Source organism: Salmo salar, chromosome 16, assembly GCF_965601325.2.
Source record: "Salmo salar chromosome 16, fSalSal1, whole genome shotgun sequence".
Lineage (NCBI taxonomy): Eukaryota > Metazoa > Chordata > Actinopteri > Salmoniformes > Salmonidae > Salmo > Salmo salar.
This window is the reverse complement of record NC_138306.1, coordinates 47,501,748-47,520,484: the sequence shown is the minus strand read 5'-3', so window position 1 is coordinate 47,520,484 and position 18,737 is coordinate 47,501,748. Positions and strand designations below refer to the sequence as shown.

Genomic DNA, 18,737 nt, shown 5'->3' with positions numbered 1-18,737 from the left:
ACAGCCTTATTTTAAAATGGATTTAAAAAATCCTCATCCATCTACACACAATTGCCCGTAATGTTTCATCAGACCAGATCATCTTGTTTCTAATGGTCTTAGAGTCCTTAAGGTGCCTTTTGGCAAACTCCAAGTGGGCTGTCATGTGCCTTTTACTGAGGAGTAGCTTCCGTCTGGCCACTACCATAAAGGCCTGATTTGGTGGAGTGCTGCAGAGATGAGAGAACCTTCCAGAAATACAACCATCTCCACAGAGGAACTCTGGAGCTCTGTCAGATTGACCATCGGGTTCTTGGTCACCTCCCTGACCAAGGCTCTTCTCCCCCGATTGCTCAGTTTACCCAGGTGGCCAGCTCTAGGAAGAGTCTTGGTGGTTCCAAACTTCTTCCATTTTAAGATTAAAGGAGGCCACTGTTCTTGGGGACCTTCGTCAGATCTGTGCCTCGACACAATCCTGTCATGGAGCTCTACAGACAATTCCTTCGACCTCATGGCTTGGTTTTTGCTCTGACATGCACTGTTAACTGTGGGACCTTATATAGGAAGGTGTGTGCCTTTCCAAATCATGTCCAGTTGAGTTTACCACAGGTGGACTCCAAGTTGTAGAAACAGCTCAAGGATGATCAATGGAAACAGGATGCACCTGAGCTCAATTTCGAGTTTCATAGCAAAGGGTCTGAATACTTATGTAAATAAGGTTTTTCAGTTTTTTTTATTTGTAATAATTATGCAAACATTTCAAATCTGTTTTGGCTTTGTTATTATGGGGTGTTGTGTGTGTGGATTGAGGGGGGGGGACGATTTAATCAATTTTAGAAGAAGGCTATAATGTAACAAAATGTGGAAAAAGTCAAGGGGTCTGAATTTTTTTCGAATGCACTGTGTGTCTTCTGCAGAGGGACAAGAGGGATCTTTGAGAACTATTTTATATCAGTCATGGAAATCAAAGTCTTGAAGAAAAATGAGCTCTCTTATTTAAAAAGCTGGAGAGCACGATTTGAAGGAGAACTACTTGAGTTTTGGTACAGGTACAGTCATCTACTGCAAAAATAGTATTGCGATATTGTCAGAGTGATACGACCATATTTTCTAAGATAATATCCAGATTTTTTTGTAACTATCGCTTAAAAATATATATTTCTTGCCCTATCAGTACTTTGACAAATTATGCTGTAAGAACCCTATGTACACAAACACCTTTTACCCCAAGAAGGCTTACTCTTGTGGGCAATACACGTTTTAAGATAGAACACATCTTTTTTTAACTGTAAATATAGGTGACTGGGCCTTTTTGGAATGAGGGCAAAACAATGGAAAAACATCACCATTTGGACTCCAAAGGTGTCCCAAACACGCATTGCAATGATCCAGAGCTAAACAGCGGTGGCTTTTCTGGATTCCCACAAGCACAGCTCTTCTAACACGGAACTTTTCCGTGACCACACATGCTGATTCTTACTCGATGGGTTCTTGATAGCAAGAGGGTGGAATGCTCTTTGAACAAAGTTTTTTGTTAGCAAGCCTTGTTGACCAGGGAGACTTAAGTACAGTAAGTACGTTTACAGTGTATCGTTAGTCGATTACAGCTTGCGTATCTAAACTGAATCCGACTGGTTCTGGTGTAGGCAGCCTAGCGGTTAAGAGCTTTGGGCCAGTAACTGAAGGATCGCTGGTTCGAAGCCCCAAGCCGACTAGGGGGAAAAATCTCTCTGTGCTCCCGTAAGTCGCTCTGGAGAAAGGCGTCTGCTAAATTACTAAATGTAAAAATTGTGCTACCATTCGAACTGTAGAAATAATAGTAGTCCTTTCACACCTGTGTTTTGTTGTCACCTCCTTGGAGGTAGAGAGGCAGTCTCCAAGGCCGGCACTGTTTTCAAAAAGCCTTGCCAGGGAGGAGAAGCCATTCACAGGCATTTCTAAAGGATCAACTGCATTCCATCTGTCAGTGGAGGCGGCGTGAAAAGAAAGCCATTCAGGGCTTTCTAGCTGGAGGTCAGCTGCCATTGTAGATGGGACTGAATGCTTTCCCACTGTGAGGATGCTGCTGCCTGCCTGCACTTTTCTCCCAAGTCGCAAGTGCACATGCCTTTTCTTGTTTTGGTAAATTGTAATGCGCAGCAATGTGACCTGGAATGTCAACATTTTCTCTTGTGTTGTCAGCCCACTGTAATTTATATTTTTGGTGTATAAAATATCTATATATATATATATATATTTTTTTTTTATATACACTGCTCCAAAAAATAAAGGGAACACTTAAACAACACATCCTAGATCTGAATGAAAAAAGAAATAATCTTATTAAATACTTTTTTCTTTACATAGTTGAGTGTGCTGACAACAAAATCACACAAAAATAATCAATGGAAATCCAATTTATCAACCCATTGAGGTCTGGATTTGGAGTCACACTCAAAATTAAAGTGGAAAACCACACTACAGGCTGATCCAACTTTGATGTAATGTCCTTAAAACAAGTCAAAATGAGGCTCAGTAGTGTGTGTGGCCTCCACGTGCCTGAATGACCTCCCCCATGCCTGGGCATGCTCCTGATGAGGTGGCGGATGGTCTCCTGAGGGATCTCCTCCCAGACCTGGGCTAAAGCATCCGCCAACTCCTGGACAGTCTGTGGTGCAACGTGGCGTTGGTGGATGGAGCGAGACATGATGTCCCAGATGTGCTCAATAGGATTCAGGTCTGGGGAACGGGCGGGCCAGTCCATAGCATCAATGCCTTCCTCTTGCAGGAACTGCTGACACACTCCAGCCACATGAGGTCTAGCATTGTCTTGCATTAGGAGGAACCCAGGGCCAACCGCACCAGCATATGGTTTCACAAGGGGTCTGAGGATCTCATCTCGGTACCTAATGGCAGTCAGGCTACCTCTGGCGAGCACATGGAGGGCTGTGCGGCCCCCCAAAGAAATGCCACCCCACACCATGACTGACCCACCGCCAAACCGGTCATGCTGGAGGATGTTGCAGGCAGCAGAACGTTCTCCACGGCGTCTCCAGACTCTGTCACGTCTGTCACGTGCTCAGTGTGAACCTGCTTTCATCTGTGAAGAGCACAGGGCGCCAGTGGCGAAGTTGCCAATCTTGGTGTTCTCTGGCAAATGCCAAACGTCCTGCACGGTGTTGGACTGTAAGCACAACCCCCACCTGTGGACGTCGGGCCCTCATACCACCCTCATGGAGTCTGTTTCTGACCGTTTGAGCAGACACATGCACATTTGTGGCCTGCTGGAGGTCATTTTGCAGGGCTCTGGCAGTGCTCCTCCTGCTCTTCCTTCCACAAAGGCGGAGGTAGCGGTCCTGCTGCTGGGTTGTTGCCCTCCTACGGCCTCCTCCACATCTCCTGATGTACTGGCCTGTCTCCTGGTAGCGCCTCCATGCTCTGGACACTACGCTGACAGACACAGCAAACCTTCTTGCCACAGCTCGCATTGATGTGCCATCCTGGATGAGCTGCACTACCTGAGCCACTTGTGTGGGTTGTAGACTCCGTCTCATGCTACCACTAGAGTGAAAGCACCGCCAGCATTCAAAAGTGACCAAAACATCAGCCAGGAAGCATAGGAACTGAGAAGTGGTCTGTGGTCTCCACCTGCAGAACCACTCCTTTATTGGGGGTGTCTTGCTAATTGCCTATAATTTCCACCTGTTGTCTATTCCATTTGCACAACAGCATGTGAAATTTATTGTCAATCAGTGTTGCTTCCTAAGTGGACAGTTTGATTTCACAGAAGTGTGATTGACTTGGAGTTACATTGTGTTGTTTAAGTGTTCCCTTTATTTTTTTGAGCAGTGTGTATATATATGTATGTATGTATGTATGTATGTATGTATGTATGTATATGTGTGTGTGTGTGTGTGTGTGTAATTATGCACACATTTCAATGCATTCACACAGCAAACATTCAAGTGCACGCACACTCATTTCCCTGTTTGAGCTGTGGTACCACAGCTCAAACTATCTGCTTAAAAATGTTAATAAAAAATCCTCAGCAATCTACACACAATACCCCATAATGACAAAGCGAAAACAGGTTTTTAGAGGTTTTTTTCAAAGGCATTACAAATAAAAAAACACCTTATTTACAAGTGTTCAGACCCTTTGCTATGTGACTCGAAATTGAGCTCAGGTGCATCCTGTTTCTATTGATCATCTTTGATGTTTCTACAACTTGATTGCAGTCCACCTGTGGTAAAGTCAATTGATTGGATGGGATTTGGAAAGGCGCACACCGGTCTATATAAGGTCCCACAGTTGACCGTGCATGTCAGAGCAAAAACCAAGCCATAAGGTCGTAGGAATTGCTCCGAGACAGGATTGTGTCAAGGCACCGATCTGGGGAAGGGTACCAAAACATTTCTGCGGCATTGAAGGTCCCCAAAAACACAGTGGCCTCCATCATTCTTAAATGGAAGAAATTTGGAACCACCAAGACTCTTCCTAGAGCTGGCCGCCTGGGTAAACTGAGCAATCGGGGGAGAAGGGCCTTGGTCAGGGAGGTGACCAAGAACCTGATGGTCACTCTGACAGAGCTCCAGAGTTCCTCTGTGGAGATGGTTGTCTTTCTGGAAGGTTCTCCCATCTCTGCAGCGCACTACCAATCAGACCTTTATGGTAGCGTGGCCAGACGGAAGCCACTCCTCAGTAAAAGGCACATGACAGCCCACTTGGAGTTTCCCAAAAGGCCCCTAAAAACTCTGGCCATGAGAAGAAAAAAAATTCTGGTCTGATGAAACGGAGATGGAACTCTTTGGCCTGAATGCCAAGCGTGACGTCTGGAGGAAACCTGGCACCATCCCTACGGTGAAGCATGGTGGTGGTGGTGGCAGCATTATGTTTTGAGGATGTTTTTCAGTGGCAGGGACCAATCTAACATCTCTGAAGAGACTTGAAAATAGCTGTGCAGCGACGCTCCCCATCCAACCTGACAGAGCTTGAGAGGATCTGCAGAGAAGAATGGGAGAAACTCCCCAGATACAGGTGTACCAATCTTGTAGCGTCATATCCAAGAAGACTCAAGGCTGTAATCACTGCCAAAGGTGCTTCAACAAAGTACTTAGTAAAGGATCTGAATACTTATGGAAATGTGATTTCAGTTTTTTATTAGCAGCAATTTCTTAACCTGTTTTTGCTTTGTCATTACTGGGTATTGTGTGTAGATTGATGGGGGGGACTATTTTAATACACTTTATAATAAGGCTGTAACCTAACAAAATGTGGAAAGTCAAGGGGTCTGAATGCTTTCCAAATGCACTGTAGAGGTCCTGGTTTGGAGGGAGCTCGCCTCTGGTGTTCTACTGGGCTGTCCACACCACCCTCTGTAGCGCCATGCAATTGAGGGCTGTGTTGTCATACCATGCAGTGATGCAGCCAGTCAAGATGCTCTCAGTGGTGCAACTGTAGAACTTTTTTGAGGATTTTAGGGCCCATACCAAACAATGAGAAGAGATGCTGCATGTGTGAGTGGACCAATTTTAAGTCCTTATTGATTTGGAGGAACTTGAAGCTCTCGTGTGTGTGTGTGTGTGTGTGTGTGTGTGTGTGTGTGTGTTAAAATTGGAACAGGTGTACTTCTCTCAGCTGTAAGTGGGAATCACAACTTGCCTGTCTCCTATTCTGATTTCCTTAATGTCTGAAGAAAGTGTGAAAACTCCTAAAGAATATATATTTTTAATAATGGTCATGCTGCTCATAATGCAATACATGCTTGTTCCCAGTGATCCATATGCAATTCACACTGGGATCCCATAGTAGGCTAAAATCTTAGTCTTATCTCACCTCCTCCCATTGTGCCTTTTCTTGTCTCCTGCAGATAGCGACAGTGAGATCTCCAGTGGAACCGGTGATGTGTCCAAGGACTGCCCTGAGAAGATCTTAGAGTCCTGGGGTGCAATCCTCAACAGATGGTAAGACTCACCGATAGTGTGGCGGTCATGATAACCACCGTTCAGTAAATAACAGCTTCATTCATTGAATAAGGAAACAGATTCAATGTATTTGTCTGAAGTACCCCATTGTTCCTCCACTACAGGAGGAGAAAAATGAAATTGTTAGCATTACTTTCATATGGTCACAATAATGACGTTATTGTAATAAACATCCTCCATTCTAACCCTAATAAACATCAGCTCCAGGAGAGTAACATTAATAATGAATATCCCTGCCCATACTGTAGATGGCCTTAGCCTGAGGAGTTTTGCTGTTGTATGTAGAGTCATTTCTTATCTCTCTCCTGTGTGTTGTGTGTCAGGCATGGGAACTTGTCTGTGCGGCCTAAGGGCCTGACTGCGCTGGTGAAGCCTGGGGTCCCCGAGGCCCTCAGAGCTGAGGTTTGGCAGCTCCTCTCAGGCTGCCAGAGTGACCAGGCCCTGCTGGAGAAATACCGCATCCTCATCACCAAGGTAAGGAGGAGGGAAATTTTACATTTACATTTTACATTTTAGTCATTTAGCAGACGCTCTTATCCAGAGCGACTTACAGTAGTGAATGCATACATTTCATTTCATGCATTTTTTTAAATTTTTTGTACTGGCCCCCCGTGGGAATCGAACCCACAACCCTGGCGTTGCACACACCATGCTCTACCAACTGAGCCACACACACACACTTGTGACACACACACAGACCACCAAGGTAAAGAGGACATGCACACCTTGCTTAGTCGCACCTCGCTCAGTCGCACCTCGCTCAGTCAAGCTCTGTTGTCTTAAGTGTAGAGTTTGTGAAATATCCCTCCAAAATGGCTGCATGTTGTGAGGGTGGTGAAAAATTGAAGTTTTGCAGAAATGTACCTTTTCTGAATACGAGAGCCAGTGAAATATGTGTGCTGTATAACCGTCATGCAAATTGTAATTTCGAGTGCAGAGATTGCGATGATCCCTGAAGACTTTGGTGTAACAAAAAACAACTTTCACACTCATCAACTTGGTGTCATGTGACAGTGTCTAAATGCACGTACCCAGTAGTTGTCACCTTGCAGTTGTTCCTCTGGAGTGACTCAAGGACTGTCACAACTGGCCATTAAATTAGCTCCATAAAGAGCCTGCTGTTTTAGAATTGCAAAACCTAATTCTCCAGACAATTTGGAAATGTCATTGGCTTTACAATAACATGATTGACATAAAAACAGCATTAAAAAACAGCAGCAGTATCTCTTCATCAAGATCATTTCAGTTCAACTTGAATTTGCCAGATAATTTCAGTTCAACTTGACAGTGTGCAGTCTGATCCCACAGAGAGCAGGGTTGGTGTTGAAGCCTATTCTCTTATGTTTCTCTTGGAGGTATGTTGGTTCTCATGCCAAGAATGGGTGATTGCAGGAATCTTTCCACAGTAAAAAGCACTATTGTTAACTCTTGTCACAATTTAACACAGTCCTTGTGGTGAAAGCTCTCCAAAAATATGTTTTAGATTTTGTGTGACACTGGGATGGGGAAGGGTGTCTGACAACACCATATAGAGCATCACATCTACACTTAGAAAATGGTCAAAATCAAATAAACAACTCCACACTAGAATTTCTTTATTTTTAACTTTAGCTTAATATTTAATTTTCATTCTCTCTGTGCACAAGCATAAAATGTAGCTATATAGTCGAACAGAAGTCATGTAACTACAGTTAAGTATATTTCTGCAACAAGTGTATTTCTGGCATCCTGACTTCAGTGTGCAGTAGGTGTTGCACTAGGCAGTAGCCCAGTCAGTGTGACATTCTTTACTGCACAGGTCACTGGTCCATCACTCATTGTGGAGACCATGTGTCAGACAGAGGCTAGTCCTGTCAGAGCCATGTCCCCTGGCACTAAAACCCCACAGCTAATGTATAACATCCTCTATTGTCTGGCCCCCGACAGGCCATAGCTGGCCCTCGACCTAGGCTCACCCACAGTCCAAACGAATTCCATCTCGACTGGTCTCGCTGGTAGATCATGGCGAATAATACATTTTGGTGGAGCAGCCATGAATGTAATACCTCCTAGCTAATTCCAAGTGACTAATGTATTGATGTTTTTTTCATGAGGACATGTGAAGAGGTTGACTAGGCGACAGGTCCTCACTTTTATGTGTAATACAATACTCATTCCCCCCAGGAGGAGAAAGTGCTTGAAATACAACGCAGTAATCAATTGCCTGAAATGGAGGGATTGGAAGAGGGAGAGAGAGAGCGGGAGAGAAAGAAAATGGAGCCATAAACAAAAGGTTACTGCTTGCGCATGTGGCACAGAAAATAGATAAAATATAAAAGCCAAGGAGGCGATTCAGGCGAAATGACTGAATGAAAGAGAACAGGCTCCTCTTTTCACATCTACTGTATTTATACTGGGCTGTTGTCTTTCGCCTGGGGGTGTAAATGTGCCCTTGCAACACGCCTTTAACCCAGAGCCACAGTTCTCTCTCTGTCTCCGTCTCTCTCTCCATCTACCCCAGCCGCCTTGCCTCCCACAGAGGATGAAAATATGAGCTGCTAAATATACCATTACACTAGTTTACGTAAGGCAGGTTATGTGACAGAGAATCGCCTGGTGAGCGCTCACTCATTCATTGTAATTCTTTGAGTTGGCTCCCTTCCTTATTGGATGTAATGATGTTGATAGAGGGATTGGCCGGTGCTATTAATAGCCAGATAAAAGCCCAGGGGGTGGTGTTGGGGGGAGGGAAGGGGGATGTGGTGCCGAGGGCTCGATGATACCCACATTATGAATTGGCCTGTCTCCACTCGATGATGATGATGATGATGATGATTCTAATGCAGATTGAAGCCTAAGTGAGTGAGTTGTGGCTGGTTATGGGGGTATTGATGTCGTAAACCAGGGCACATTTCACTCGACTTTCTGACGGTGACACGTATTTGAATAATTGCATGTGGCACCTGGACAGAAGGCTGGGTGGTAATGCAGAGAGGAGAATAGGGCTGTTCTCTCGTTTTGTGTATGTGATACGTGGAGTATTTTTATAGGGGGGCTCTCAGTGAATGTTTCTGGTAGGACAGTATAACAGTTTAAGGCATGACTTAATCGAAGCTGGTACTCAGGTGTCTTGGGTACAAAGACAAACAAATCATGTTTTTTGCGCTGCAAAAATGCACTTTTTGACTGAAGTATTCCGACCTTGGATCAATGTAATTTCAAACAAGTGTTTTCTCAGCTCAGGAATATTTTTTTGTTTGTTTTGCGTTTCCTTGGTAACTCCTGGATTTAAACACTCTGTCTGTCTGTCTGTCTGTCTGTCTGTCTGTCTGTCTGTCTGTCTGTCTGTCTGTCTGTCTGTCTGTCTGTCTGTCTGTCTGTCTGTCTGTCTGTCTGTCTGTCTGTCTGTCTGTCTGTCTGTCTGTCTGTCTGTCTGTCTGTCTGTCTGTCTGTCTGTCTGTCTGTCTGTCTGTCTGTCTGTCTGTCTGTCTGTCTGTCTGTCTGTCTGTCTGTCTGTCTGTCTGTCTGTCTGTCTGTCTGTCTGTCTGTCTGTCTGTCTGTCTGTCTGTCTGTCTGTCTGTCTGTCTGTCTGTCTGTCTGTCTGTCTGTCTGTCTGTCTGTCTGTCTGTCTGTCTGTCTGTCTGTCTGTCTGTCTGTCTGTCTGTCTGTCTGTCTGTCTGTCTGTCTGTCTGTCTGTCTGTCTGTCTGTCTGTCTGTCTGTCTGTCTGTCTGTCTGTCTGTCTGTCTGTCTGTCTGTCTGTCTGTCTGTCTGTCTGTCTGTCTGTCTGTCTGTCTGTCTGTCTGTCTGTCTGTCTGTCTGTCTGTCTGTCTGTCTGTCTGTCTGTCTGTCTGTCTGTCTGTCTGTCTTTAAATGGAGTGCTAAGTTGCAAATAACTTGTTTCCCAGTCTGTGTAGCGCTTTGCTGAGAGTAAGCGTGAAACTAACATTTTCACAACCTTTTACTGTCCCTGTGTGATCTGCCAAAGGTGTGCTGCTGTTGAACCATGGCTTAAAACTGATTGAAAGCTATTTGGAGTTTACTCCTCAGAAGAGCCATTTCACGTTAGTTCATCTGTCCGGATCAATCAAAACCAATGAGAAAAGTTGGATGGTGGTTCAGATTGGAGGTCTCAAACGCTGTGGTGTTGGTCTGTCTCTGAGATTGGAAGTCACCGTCTGTGGAAATAAATATTGTTTTGCCTGAATGAAGATACATTTTTCCTTTCTGTGATTCTCAGGGATTTCACGATTGACAACTTCAATTGACATCATTATCAATATTTAAATCATTTGATTAGTAATTTATATCTCAAATATACTATGAGAAAAATAAAACAATTTAGATAGTCTTTTCACAGTTGCAGTGATGCACTAAACTGTGCTATAATTTTTTTTTTAAAGAGCCTATATTCATGGATGAAACATGAAAAACGGCTCAAGCCAGCATTGGCCCAGACAGAAGGTCTCAGTCTCTTGGGTAAAATTGTTCTCTTGAGATGCTGTGCTACATTCAATTCTCACTTGAATTGCGCTAATGCAGTCTCTTCCACTCAGGCCTGCAATGAAATCAATGGCATGCTTCTTTATGAAGCATGCCATTAAATCTTTGAGGGATCTTTTTCCTTTTTCTCAAGGTGCTTCAGATACATTTTTATGTACCGTCATATTTGGCCCACACTCCAGCTAGCTTTGCAGTGGCATTTAGTCAGAGTCTGCAATCAAAGGTAACACCAGCAGTGTGGAGAGTGGGGCTAGAAGTAATCAGACACCCACGCGTTCTAACCCACAGACAATGCTGTACACTGGGATGAGCTGCCATGGAAACATGCTTGGATTTATTGAGTTCGTTCTACTTGTGATGCTCTTCCGTGCCCATATTCTGTTGTCTATATGTCTGATTTAAACCCTTCTAATGTGATGCTCCCGGATACCCGGCTTGGCTTTGATGGACATTGCCACAACTTGGTTTGGAGGCTAACAGAGCTAAACTCCCATTGGTTGCCCTGAAAAATGCTCCTCCTGAAAGGCTATGTAAATAAACAGGTCTTGAGTTAGCTACTTTCCTGGTCAGTAGACTACTTGCTAGATTAGTGTTAAGATAATTTCATTAAGATGGAATTTTGGCGATATCCATTTAGAGGCAATCCTGAGTTGCTGCATGTCTCTTGCATTAGACTCCTTCAGCCTGTGCAGGTCATATGGTTATGTTTATCTCTTTTCATTCCTTCTTTAAATTCCATCATTGATTTATGGAATTCGTCTAGGTTTCGGCCTTGTCTTCTCTGTCATTGTTCTAGTCCTAGCCTCCCTCTATTCAGTTTCCAAGCTGCCATCCCTTTCTGCATGAGAAGTGCCCTTGAGCTCAGTGGGTGTCTGTCACTCACAATATCCCCCTCAGTGTCTCCAGCCCAGCTGCACTGCTGGTGCACAGCCCACCCTCCAAACCCAGTCGCCTCCGTTCACGCAGCCCCGTCCAGTCGCCTCCGTTCACGCAGCCCCGTCCAGTCGCCTCCGTTCACGCAGCCCCGTCCAGTCGCCTCCGTTCACGCAGCCCCGTCCAGTCGCCTCCGTTCACGCAGCCCCGTCCAGTCGCCTCCGTTCACGCAGCCCCGTCCAGTCGACTCCGTTCACGCAGCCCCGTCCAGTCGCCTCCGTTCACGCAGCCCCGTCCAGTCGCCTCCGTTAACAGTGCACGCCATGCTTTGTCTTCACCTCATGAATAATCACTAACCTGAAAACAGATGTTGTTTCTCGTCTGAGAAATGTTGTTCAACTGGGATGTTTCAAGGCCTCATCACACAAGGTCTGCCCGTCCTCGGGACAGGCTGAGGCCCAACCAAGAGCCAAGGGCAATACTGGGAATCCAGTGAGCTTTCCCTCACATAATATAGGCTAGGAGCTTGATGGAGAAATGGGTTGTATACCACACTTCTCCCTAGAGGAGATGATGATGAATCTATATAGCTACAATGCTTATAGTATTACATTTTTCTTTGTAGTGGATAAAGTATAATTTATTTCAGTTACCTAAGTTATTGTACTTCCTTTTGTATATTTTCACAACACTATTTATTTGTTGAATGGCCTTAGTACCCTGGGTTTAACTGTATAACGCTCTTGACATTTAACCTTAAATTCTATGCAACCTGTTGTTCTCTGGCTCTAGCGTATGGTAATTAATCATTCAAATCTCCTTTTCTCATAACGCATGTTGTGAAGCGTCAGCACTAGGTCGACCTTGGCTTTTTCTCTCGTGTGCCGTCGCAGGTTTTTTTCTTCTTCGTTTATGCTTCGATTATTGTACTCTTATTGAGCAGCTCGACGCTGATCTCCCCACTCTGAGGCCCTAGTACCTCCGTCTCTCTGAGTGTTAACCAGTGTTAGTGTGAGCTACTGTACGCCAGCAGTGACAAAGAGCCCGGACAGCGGCTGTCTGCTTGTCCCAACACAGAGCCAAAGTGGCTGGGATCAAAAGGGGGAGGAGGAGATCACGACCATTGTTTTTACAGCCCCTTCTCTAGTTGGGAACTTAAGAGTTCGGTTATCTAGAGCTTACAGCATAGCTTTGTTGTTTGTCCTAGTGTTTTATTATTGTAGAGGTTAGTTGAGCCTGAACTCGGTAATGGTATACAGACGGTTTACCTCTGAAACCGCCCTCCTGCCTCCCCAATTTGCCGTAGCTTGTTACACTTTGTTGTCTGCCGGTGAAGGATGATCCCAACTAACTGAAATGCCTGGCAACTGTAACTAAGGGGCAGGCATGGCTGGGCATGGTCATTGGTCGGAGCAATGGACAGGGGGCTAGAGAAGGGGAGAGGGGAAGCAAAATGGGGAGGAGGGGGTTAGTTAATAGAAAATGGACAGAGATTAGCTTAGTCATTTCGTAATAGGGAACATGTCCAAATTTAGCTCTCTGAAAAAAGAGATGGTGAGAGAGAGACTGAGTATTGTGGCTGGGTTGAGAGAGGACCTCAGGTGGAGCCTAAATGGGAGTGGGTAGAGAGAGAGACACTGTATGAGAAGGAGGGGGTAGAGAGTGAGCGGGTGTATGAGAGGGAGGGGCAGAGCATGGTTCAGAGAGACCGAGAAAGCCAGGGAGGGAGGGAGTGAGTGCCAGAGAGAGTGTGTGTGCAGGGTAGAGGGAGTGTGCGGAAGACAGGGAGAGCGCGAGCGAAGGGAAAGGGAACTGTAAGCCAGTCACAGTATCTCCTTCCCACTGCGCCAGCGGTGATGGACAGCTCCTCTCCTCACCGCTCTTCAAAAGGTTCCTATTTATTTTCAGTAGTGTTAGCTTTGTCTTCTGTACTTCACTCCAGGAAATTGTATTTTTGTCTGTTCAGTTATTTATTTGTCGTAAGCTCAGTTTGACTGGGGAAATGAGAGGAGACAGAGGACAGCACTGAAACTGGGACTGTCTCTGTACTGGTGGAGTGGTTTGTCTTTTTTTTTTGTGCCTGGGGTTTTGCTACGAGGTGCAGACGTATTGGGTGGAAGAAAGAGTCGAAAGGCCAGAAAGCCATACCTCCCCTAAACAAAAAGCTCATTTGAATGGACATGTATTGAAAGGAGTAGTATTATCAATAGTGGAAACGAGGGGAGGCTGATGTAAAGCGCTTTCACCCGTAACTATTTGGGGAATGTCACTGGCAAAACAGAACCAAAAACAAGTTGAAGGGATAAAGAAGTGGAATACAGATCCCACACCCATCGCAGAGTGCGTCCTGAAAAGGATTTCTAAGGCGACACAGTCAGAGGAGCTGAGACACTCAGATGGCCTTTACCGGCTCTAGTACCCATTGATTGGGATTGTGTGGAAGACTCTTGGCAACTCCAAAATTCTTTGCCTCAATCTTCTTTACAACCAGCCTTTGCCTCTCACAACCTTGGGGACGAAAGTTTCCGAAAAGTGTGTGGATTGGGATTTCAGAGATCAAAGCTTGATTTGTGTCTCCAGCGTGCGTGGGCGCTCGCGCACACACAACAGAATACGGATTTTGCTGCGCCTCGTTTAGTCTCTCTGACTGGAGAGCATTGTAAACATAATTCCCCCAGTGCTCTGTGGAACGAGAGCTGTGACATTAACACCCGCCGAGAGCCCAGTGTTTTTCTAGCATGTCTGTGTTTTGATTCGGACAATAGCTGAGCATACATGGGGTCAAGACTCGCTACTCCAAAATAAGAGGATGCATACAACAAGACTGAAAATGAACTGCTGCAAGCCAGACTTTAGAAGGGACTTTATTGGAGGTAAAAACCAAACACAATGGCTAATGTGGATGTAAATACTACTATGACTTCTGGATTTTCCCATCTGCTCTTTTTCTGCTGAACAAGCTATTTGAAAGCCAAAATGGCATTCTTGTGGTAACAGTAAATGTTTTAACACTATTTTCTCTTATCAATAGTCTCAAGATAGGAGTCACATGCTCTTTGTCTTATTTAATCAGCAGTAGGATCTGCACCGTGTCTGCCTGCATGCTTCTTCCCCACATGTCAACTACCCTACACCTCCTGTGCTTTTTGCCCTTGTGAGGACAGCCCCTGCCCTCATCCCCTAGCCGCCCAGAGGCAGGAGATGTGGCCAGGGACTCTCAGGGACCGCAGTGGGGATCCCTGCCGCTGGGATAGATGCTTGGTGTAACGTCGGCCGACCTTTTTGTATTTGTGGAGGCAATATATATTTTTCTTTCTTCAACAATAACCCCACTCGCTCTAAGCATGACTGATCGGAAAAAGAGAGCTAAGCTGGTACTCTTGTTTTCCTGTGGGCTGTATTGATTTTCGTCAGTCAGTGTTCATTTGATTGAGACCCAACTATGTGAGAGCAGAGGTGAAAGAGAGAGAGAGGCTAGAGCTCTGTTTGCTGTGGGAGGCTACAGACAGACAGCAGGGGCGGACCGGTCTCCAGTTACAGACCATCTGCATCGCAGGTGGCACAGCACAAACCTGACCCACCAGGACCGCGCCCACAACAATGAATCAGTCAGCGCTGACAACAGACCTGGTGCCCACTGCCAACAGCAGCCTTGTGGGCCCGGACCCCAACCACTCCTGCCCCCTGGGCTGGGGCCAGAATGAGGGCCTGGAGGCCTGCGTCTTGGAGACTGCCGTCATCGTGCTACTGACAGTGCTCATCATCGCTGGAAACCTGACGGTGATCTTCGTGTTCCACTGCGCCCCCCTGCTGCACCACTACACTACCAGCTATTTCATCCAGACCATGGCCTATGCTGACCTGCTGGTAGGCCTCAGCTGCCTGGTGCCCACCTTGTCCCTGCTGCACTACCCGGCCGGTGTCCAGGAGCCCATCACCTGCCAGGTCTTCAGCTACGTCATCTCGGTACTCAAGAGTGTCTCCATGGCCTGCTTGGCCTGCATCAGCGTGGACCGCTACCTGGCCATCACCAAACCCCTGTCCTACAACCAGCTGGTGACGCCGTGCCGGCTACGTGGCTGCATCGCCCTCATATGGGTCTACTCCTGCCTGATGTTCCTGCCCTCCTTCTTTGGCTGGGGCAAGCCGGGCTACCACGGAGACATCTTTGAGTGGTGCGCCCACTCCTGGCCCACCTCGGCGCTCTTCACAGGCTTTGTGGTGTGTCTGCTGTACGCGCCCGCTGCCCTGGTGGTCTGCTTCACCTACTTTCACATTTTCCGCATCTGCCAGCAGCACAACCGGGAGATCAGTGAGAGGCGGGCACGCTTCCCCAGCCAGGAGATGGAGGCCGGGGAGGGTGGTGGCAGTGGCAGCGGCGGGGGGCACCACACGGGTCACGGGCCTGACCGGCGCTACGCCATGGTGCTCTTCCGCATCACCAGCGTCTTCTACATACTCTGGCTGCCCTACATCATCTATTTCCTTTTGGAGAGCTCCCACGTGCTGGACAGCCCCGCCCTGTCCTTTGTAACCACCTGGCTGGCCATCAGCAACAGCTTCTGCAACTGCGTCATCTATAGCCTGTCCAACAGTGTATTCCGCCTGGGCATGCGCCGCCTCTCGCAGACACTCTGCTCCTTCAGCCACTGTGCAGCCGACGACAGGGACTTTGGAGAACCCAAACCCAGGAAGAGGCCAAAGTCCTGCTCCATCTGAGGAGTTGCAGGCTATTGTTAAAGAAGCCACACAATTCAAAGGTTACGTCTTTACAAAGCTGCTGACCATTCAATTGACAGGGCTGTCCCAAAGAAAAATTATTTAGGCTCTGATGGTTTGTTTGAAGAATACCAATAACTTTGCTGTAGTCATGCCAAGTCATGATTTATGGGCAAAAATGTGATTGCTGAGAGAAGCTAGATTTTTGTAAATGTTTAGTTTCTGAACAAATAAGTGGATGAGAGATTGGCACTACATTTTGACTTTAGACCTGCGAAGTGGGGTTTAGCTGGTAAATCAAAGTTTATTGGTCGCTTACACAGTTTAGCAGGTGTTATAGCAGGTGCAGTGAAATGCATGTTACTAGCTCCTAACAGTGCAGTAAAATATCAAACAAGGACAAACAAAACCAAAAAAAAACATGTCAGAACGAATCAAATTAACTCCAATATCAGTAATCCATATGCTGTACATGTACTGTATGTACAGCCTTATGTACAACATCGTTCCACCATGGTTACCATGGTTACCTCAGGCTTTGACGTTTACATTTTTTTGTTTCTCGTCAGTCAGGTTAAGTAAAGGACAAAGTTAGGACAAAACACTTTCCTCAAACATTGATGGTGACCTCATGATTTTACTGTCTCTGATTTCACAGTTTTGTGGACTAAAATGTATTGCATTTCAATGCCAATATTGGACTGCTACTATAGTTCTGTGTTCTTAGTAGGCACACGAAGGCTGAATTAGTACAGACATCAACACGTAATCCTCATTTGCATACACTCCCTTTAGGAGTTCACATGTGCGTGCAAATGGCTGACTATTCACTTAATGTACATACATGCTCCTTGACCACACTGATGTACATAACAACAGATAGTTAGTTGCCTTGACCTGTTATGACAAAGTTTTCTAGAGTTTGCAGAAGGTTTGTTAGCAAACTCAACATTGTTCAACGTGTGTTAAAAGACTTTCGGTCAGCCCTAAACAGAGAGACGTGGGAGTCAATTTTGATGAGTTAAGCAAACTCCAAAAAAAACACCCAGCTGGTTAAGTTTTATTAGATATTTATATATTTTGGCGTGGAACTTTTTAGTAAAAAACAAAAATCTTTGTCAATCCCTCAGATCCAGTAGCTGTTTAGATGAAAGAGTGATTGGTCATGTCCACGAGTGAATACTACTCTCTTTATCTTTGGCTGCTCATCAGAGTTCAGAGAGATCGTCTCCACTCTACTTCAGCATCAGCTTCATATGTATGACTCTGTCCCCTTACCTTTTCCATGCTAAGTGCAGAGACTGTTCCTTTTTAGGTGCAGTAAATGCATTTTGATGACTGGTCTGGTTGTGTATTTTACTGTTTGATACAGCACAGGTGTAGTCATTCCAAGCTTTTCTCATACATTCTCAGAATTCTGCGTGTTTTTTTAACAGATAATGTTGAAATATCCATACAGGGGCACATTTTCAGTAATACCCAAGACTATTGTGAGATGAGATTCTTATGGTGTAGGCCATGTGTAGGTAGACCTGTGTGGAAAAACAAGCAGCACAGCCAACTTAAACTCTCTATATTGTGACTGTTTATGTTCAACATTATGCTGCTTAACCTGTGTATTCATTCCTCTTTTTGCTTTACAGATGGTTCTGTATATGTGCCGATAGATAGATAGATAGATATCTATCCATTTTGGGGGGGGGGGGGGGAATAGATCACAAAGATGTACATTCTGTTCTTCTGTATGGTTACAAGGATACACTGCACTTACTTTATTTATTTTTTTACACTGGCTGCGTGACATTGCTTTTTGTAACGTGATCTTCCTTTTGACTTGACCCAAAATCCATCAAGCTTGTATTTGCAGTAGTACCATACAATGGTACCATCTTGTTTCAACACCTTTTCAAATTAACTTTTATTTGTCACATGCACCAAATATAACAGGTATAGGCTTTACTGTGAAATACTTACAAGCCCTTTCCCAACAATGCAGAATTAAGAAGTGAAAAAAAGAGCAAAAAGGAAATAACAATAACGAGGCCATATACAAGGAGTATTGGTACCGAGTCATTGTGCAGGGGAATGAGGTAGGTGAGGTTATATGTACATGTCGGTAGGGTGAAAGGTGACTAGGCAATCAGGATATATAATAAACCGAGTAGCAGCAGTGTATGTGAAAGTGTGTGTTTTGGCGTCAATATGCGCGTGTGTGTTTTGTGTGTGAGCGTACAGAGTGTACAAAACATAAGGGATGCCTTACTAATATTGAGTTGCACACCCTTTTTCCGTCAGAACAGCCTCAGTTCATCGGGGCAGGGACTCTACAAGGTGTCAAAAGCATTCCACAGGGATGCTGGACCATGTTGACTCCAATGCTTCTCACAGTTGTCAAGTTGGCTGGATGTCCTTTGGGTGGTTGACCATTCTGGATACACACAGGAAAATATTCAGTGTGGAAAAAACCAGCAGCGTTGCAGTACTTGACACACTCAAACCGGTGCGCCTTGCACCTTCTACCATACCCCGTTCTAAGGCACTTCAACTTTTGTCTTGACCTTTCACCCTCAATGGCACACCAACCCAATCCATGGCTGTTGTCGCAAGGCTTAAAAATCCTAATTGAACCTGTCTCCTCCCATTCATCTACACTGACTGAAGTGGATTTAACAGGTGACATCAATAAGGGATCATAGCTTTCACCTGGTCTCTCACACACTGTC

General features: G+C 45.5%; 2 protein-coding genes across 4 annotated transcripts in view; both read left to right on the top strand.

The window, feature by feature from the left end:
- LOC106574055 (rab GTPase-activating protein 1-like) overlaps window positions 1-18,737 on the top strand; it is a 158,001-nt gene that overhangs the window by 46,146 nt on the left and 93,118 nt on the right. For all 3 annotated transcript variants that reach the window (XM_014149587.3, XM_014149586.3, XM_014149589.2), the window contains 2 exons: window positions 5,828-5,921; window positions 6,266-6,416. In XM_014149587.3, the coding sequence (XP_014005062.1) occupies window positions 5,828-5,921; window positions 6,266-6,416 (245 nt within the window). The remainder of the gene's footprint in view (window positions 1-5,827; window positions 5,922-6,265; window positions 6,417-18,737) is intronic.
- Window positions 9,755-17,690, top strand: gpr52 (G protein-coupled receptor 52). The gene has a single exon (XM_014149594.3). The coding sequence runs from the start codon at window positions 14,896-14,898 to the stop codon at window positions 16,012-16,014; it is 1,119 nt and encodes a 372-aa protein (XP_014005069.1). The 5' UTR covers window positions 9,755-14,895; the 3' UTR covers window positions 16,015-17,690.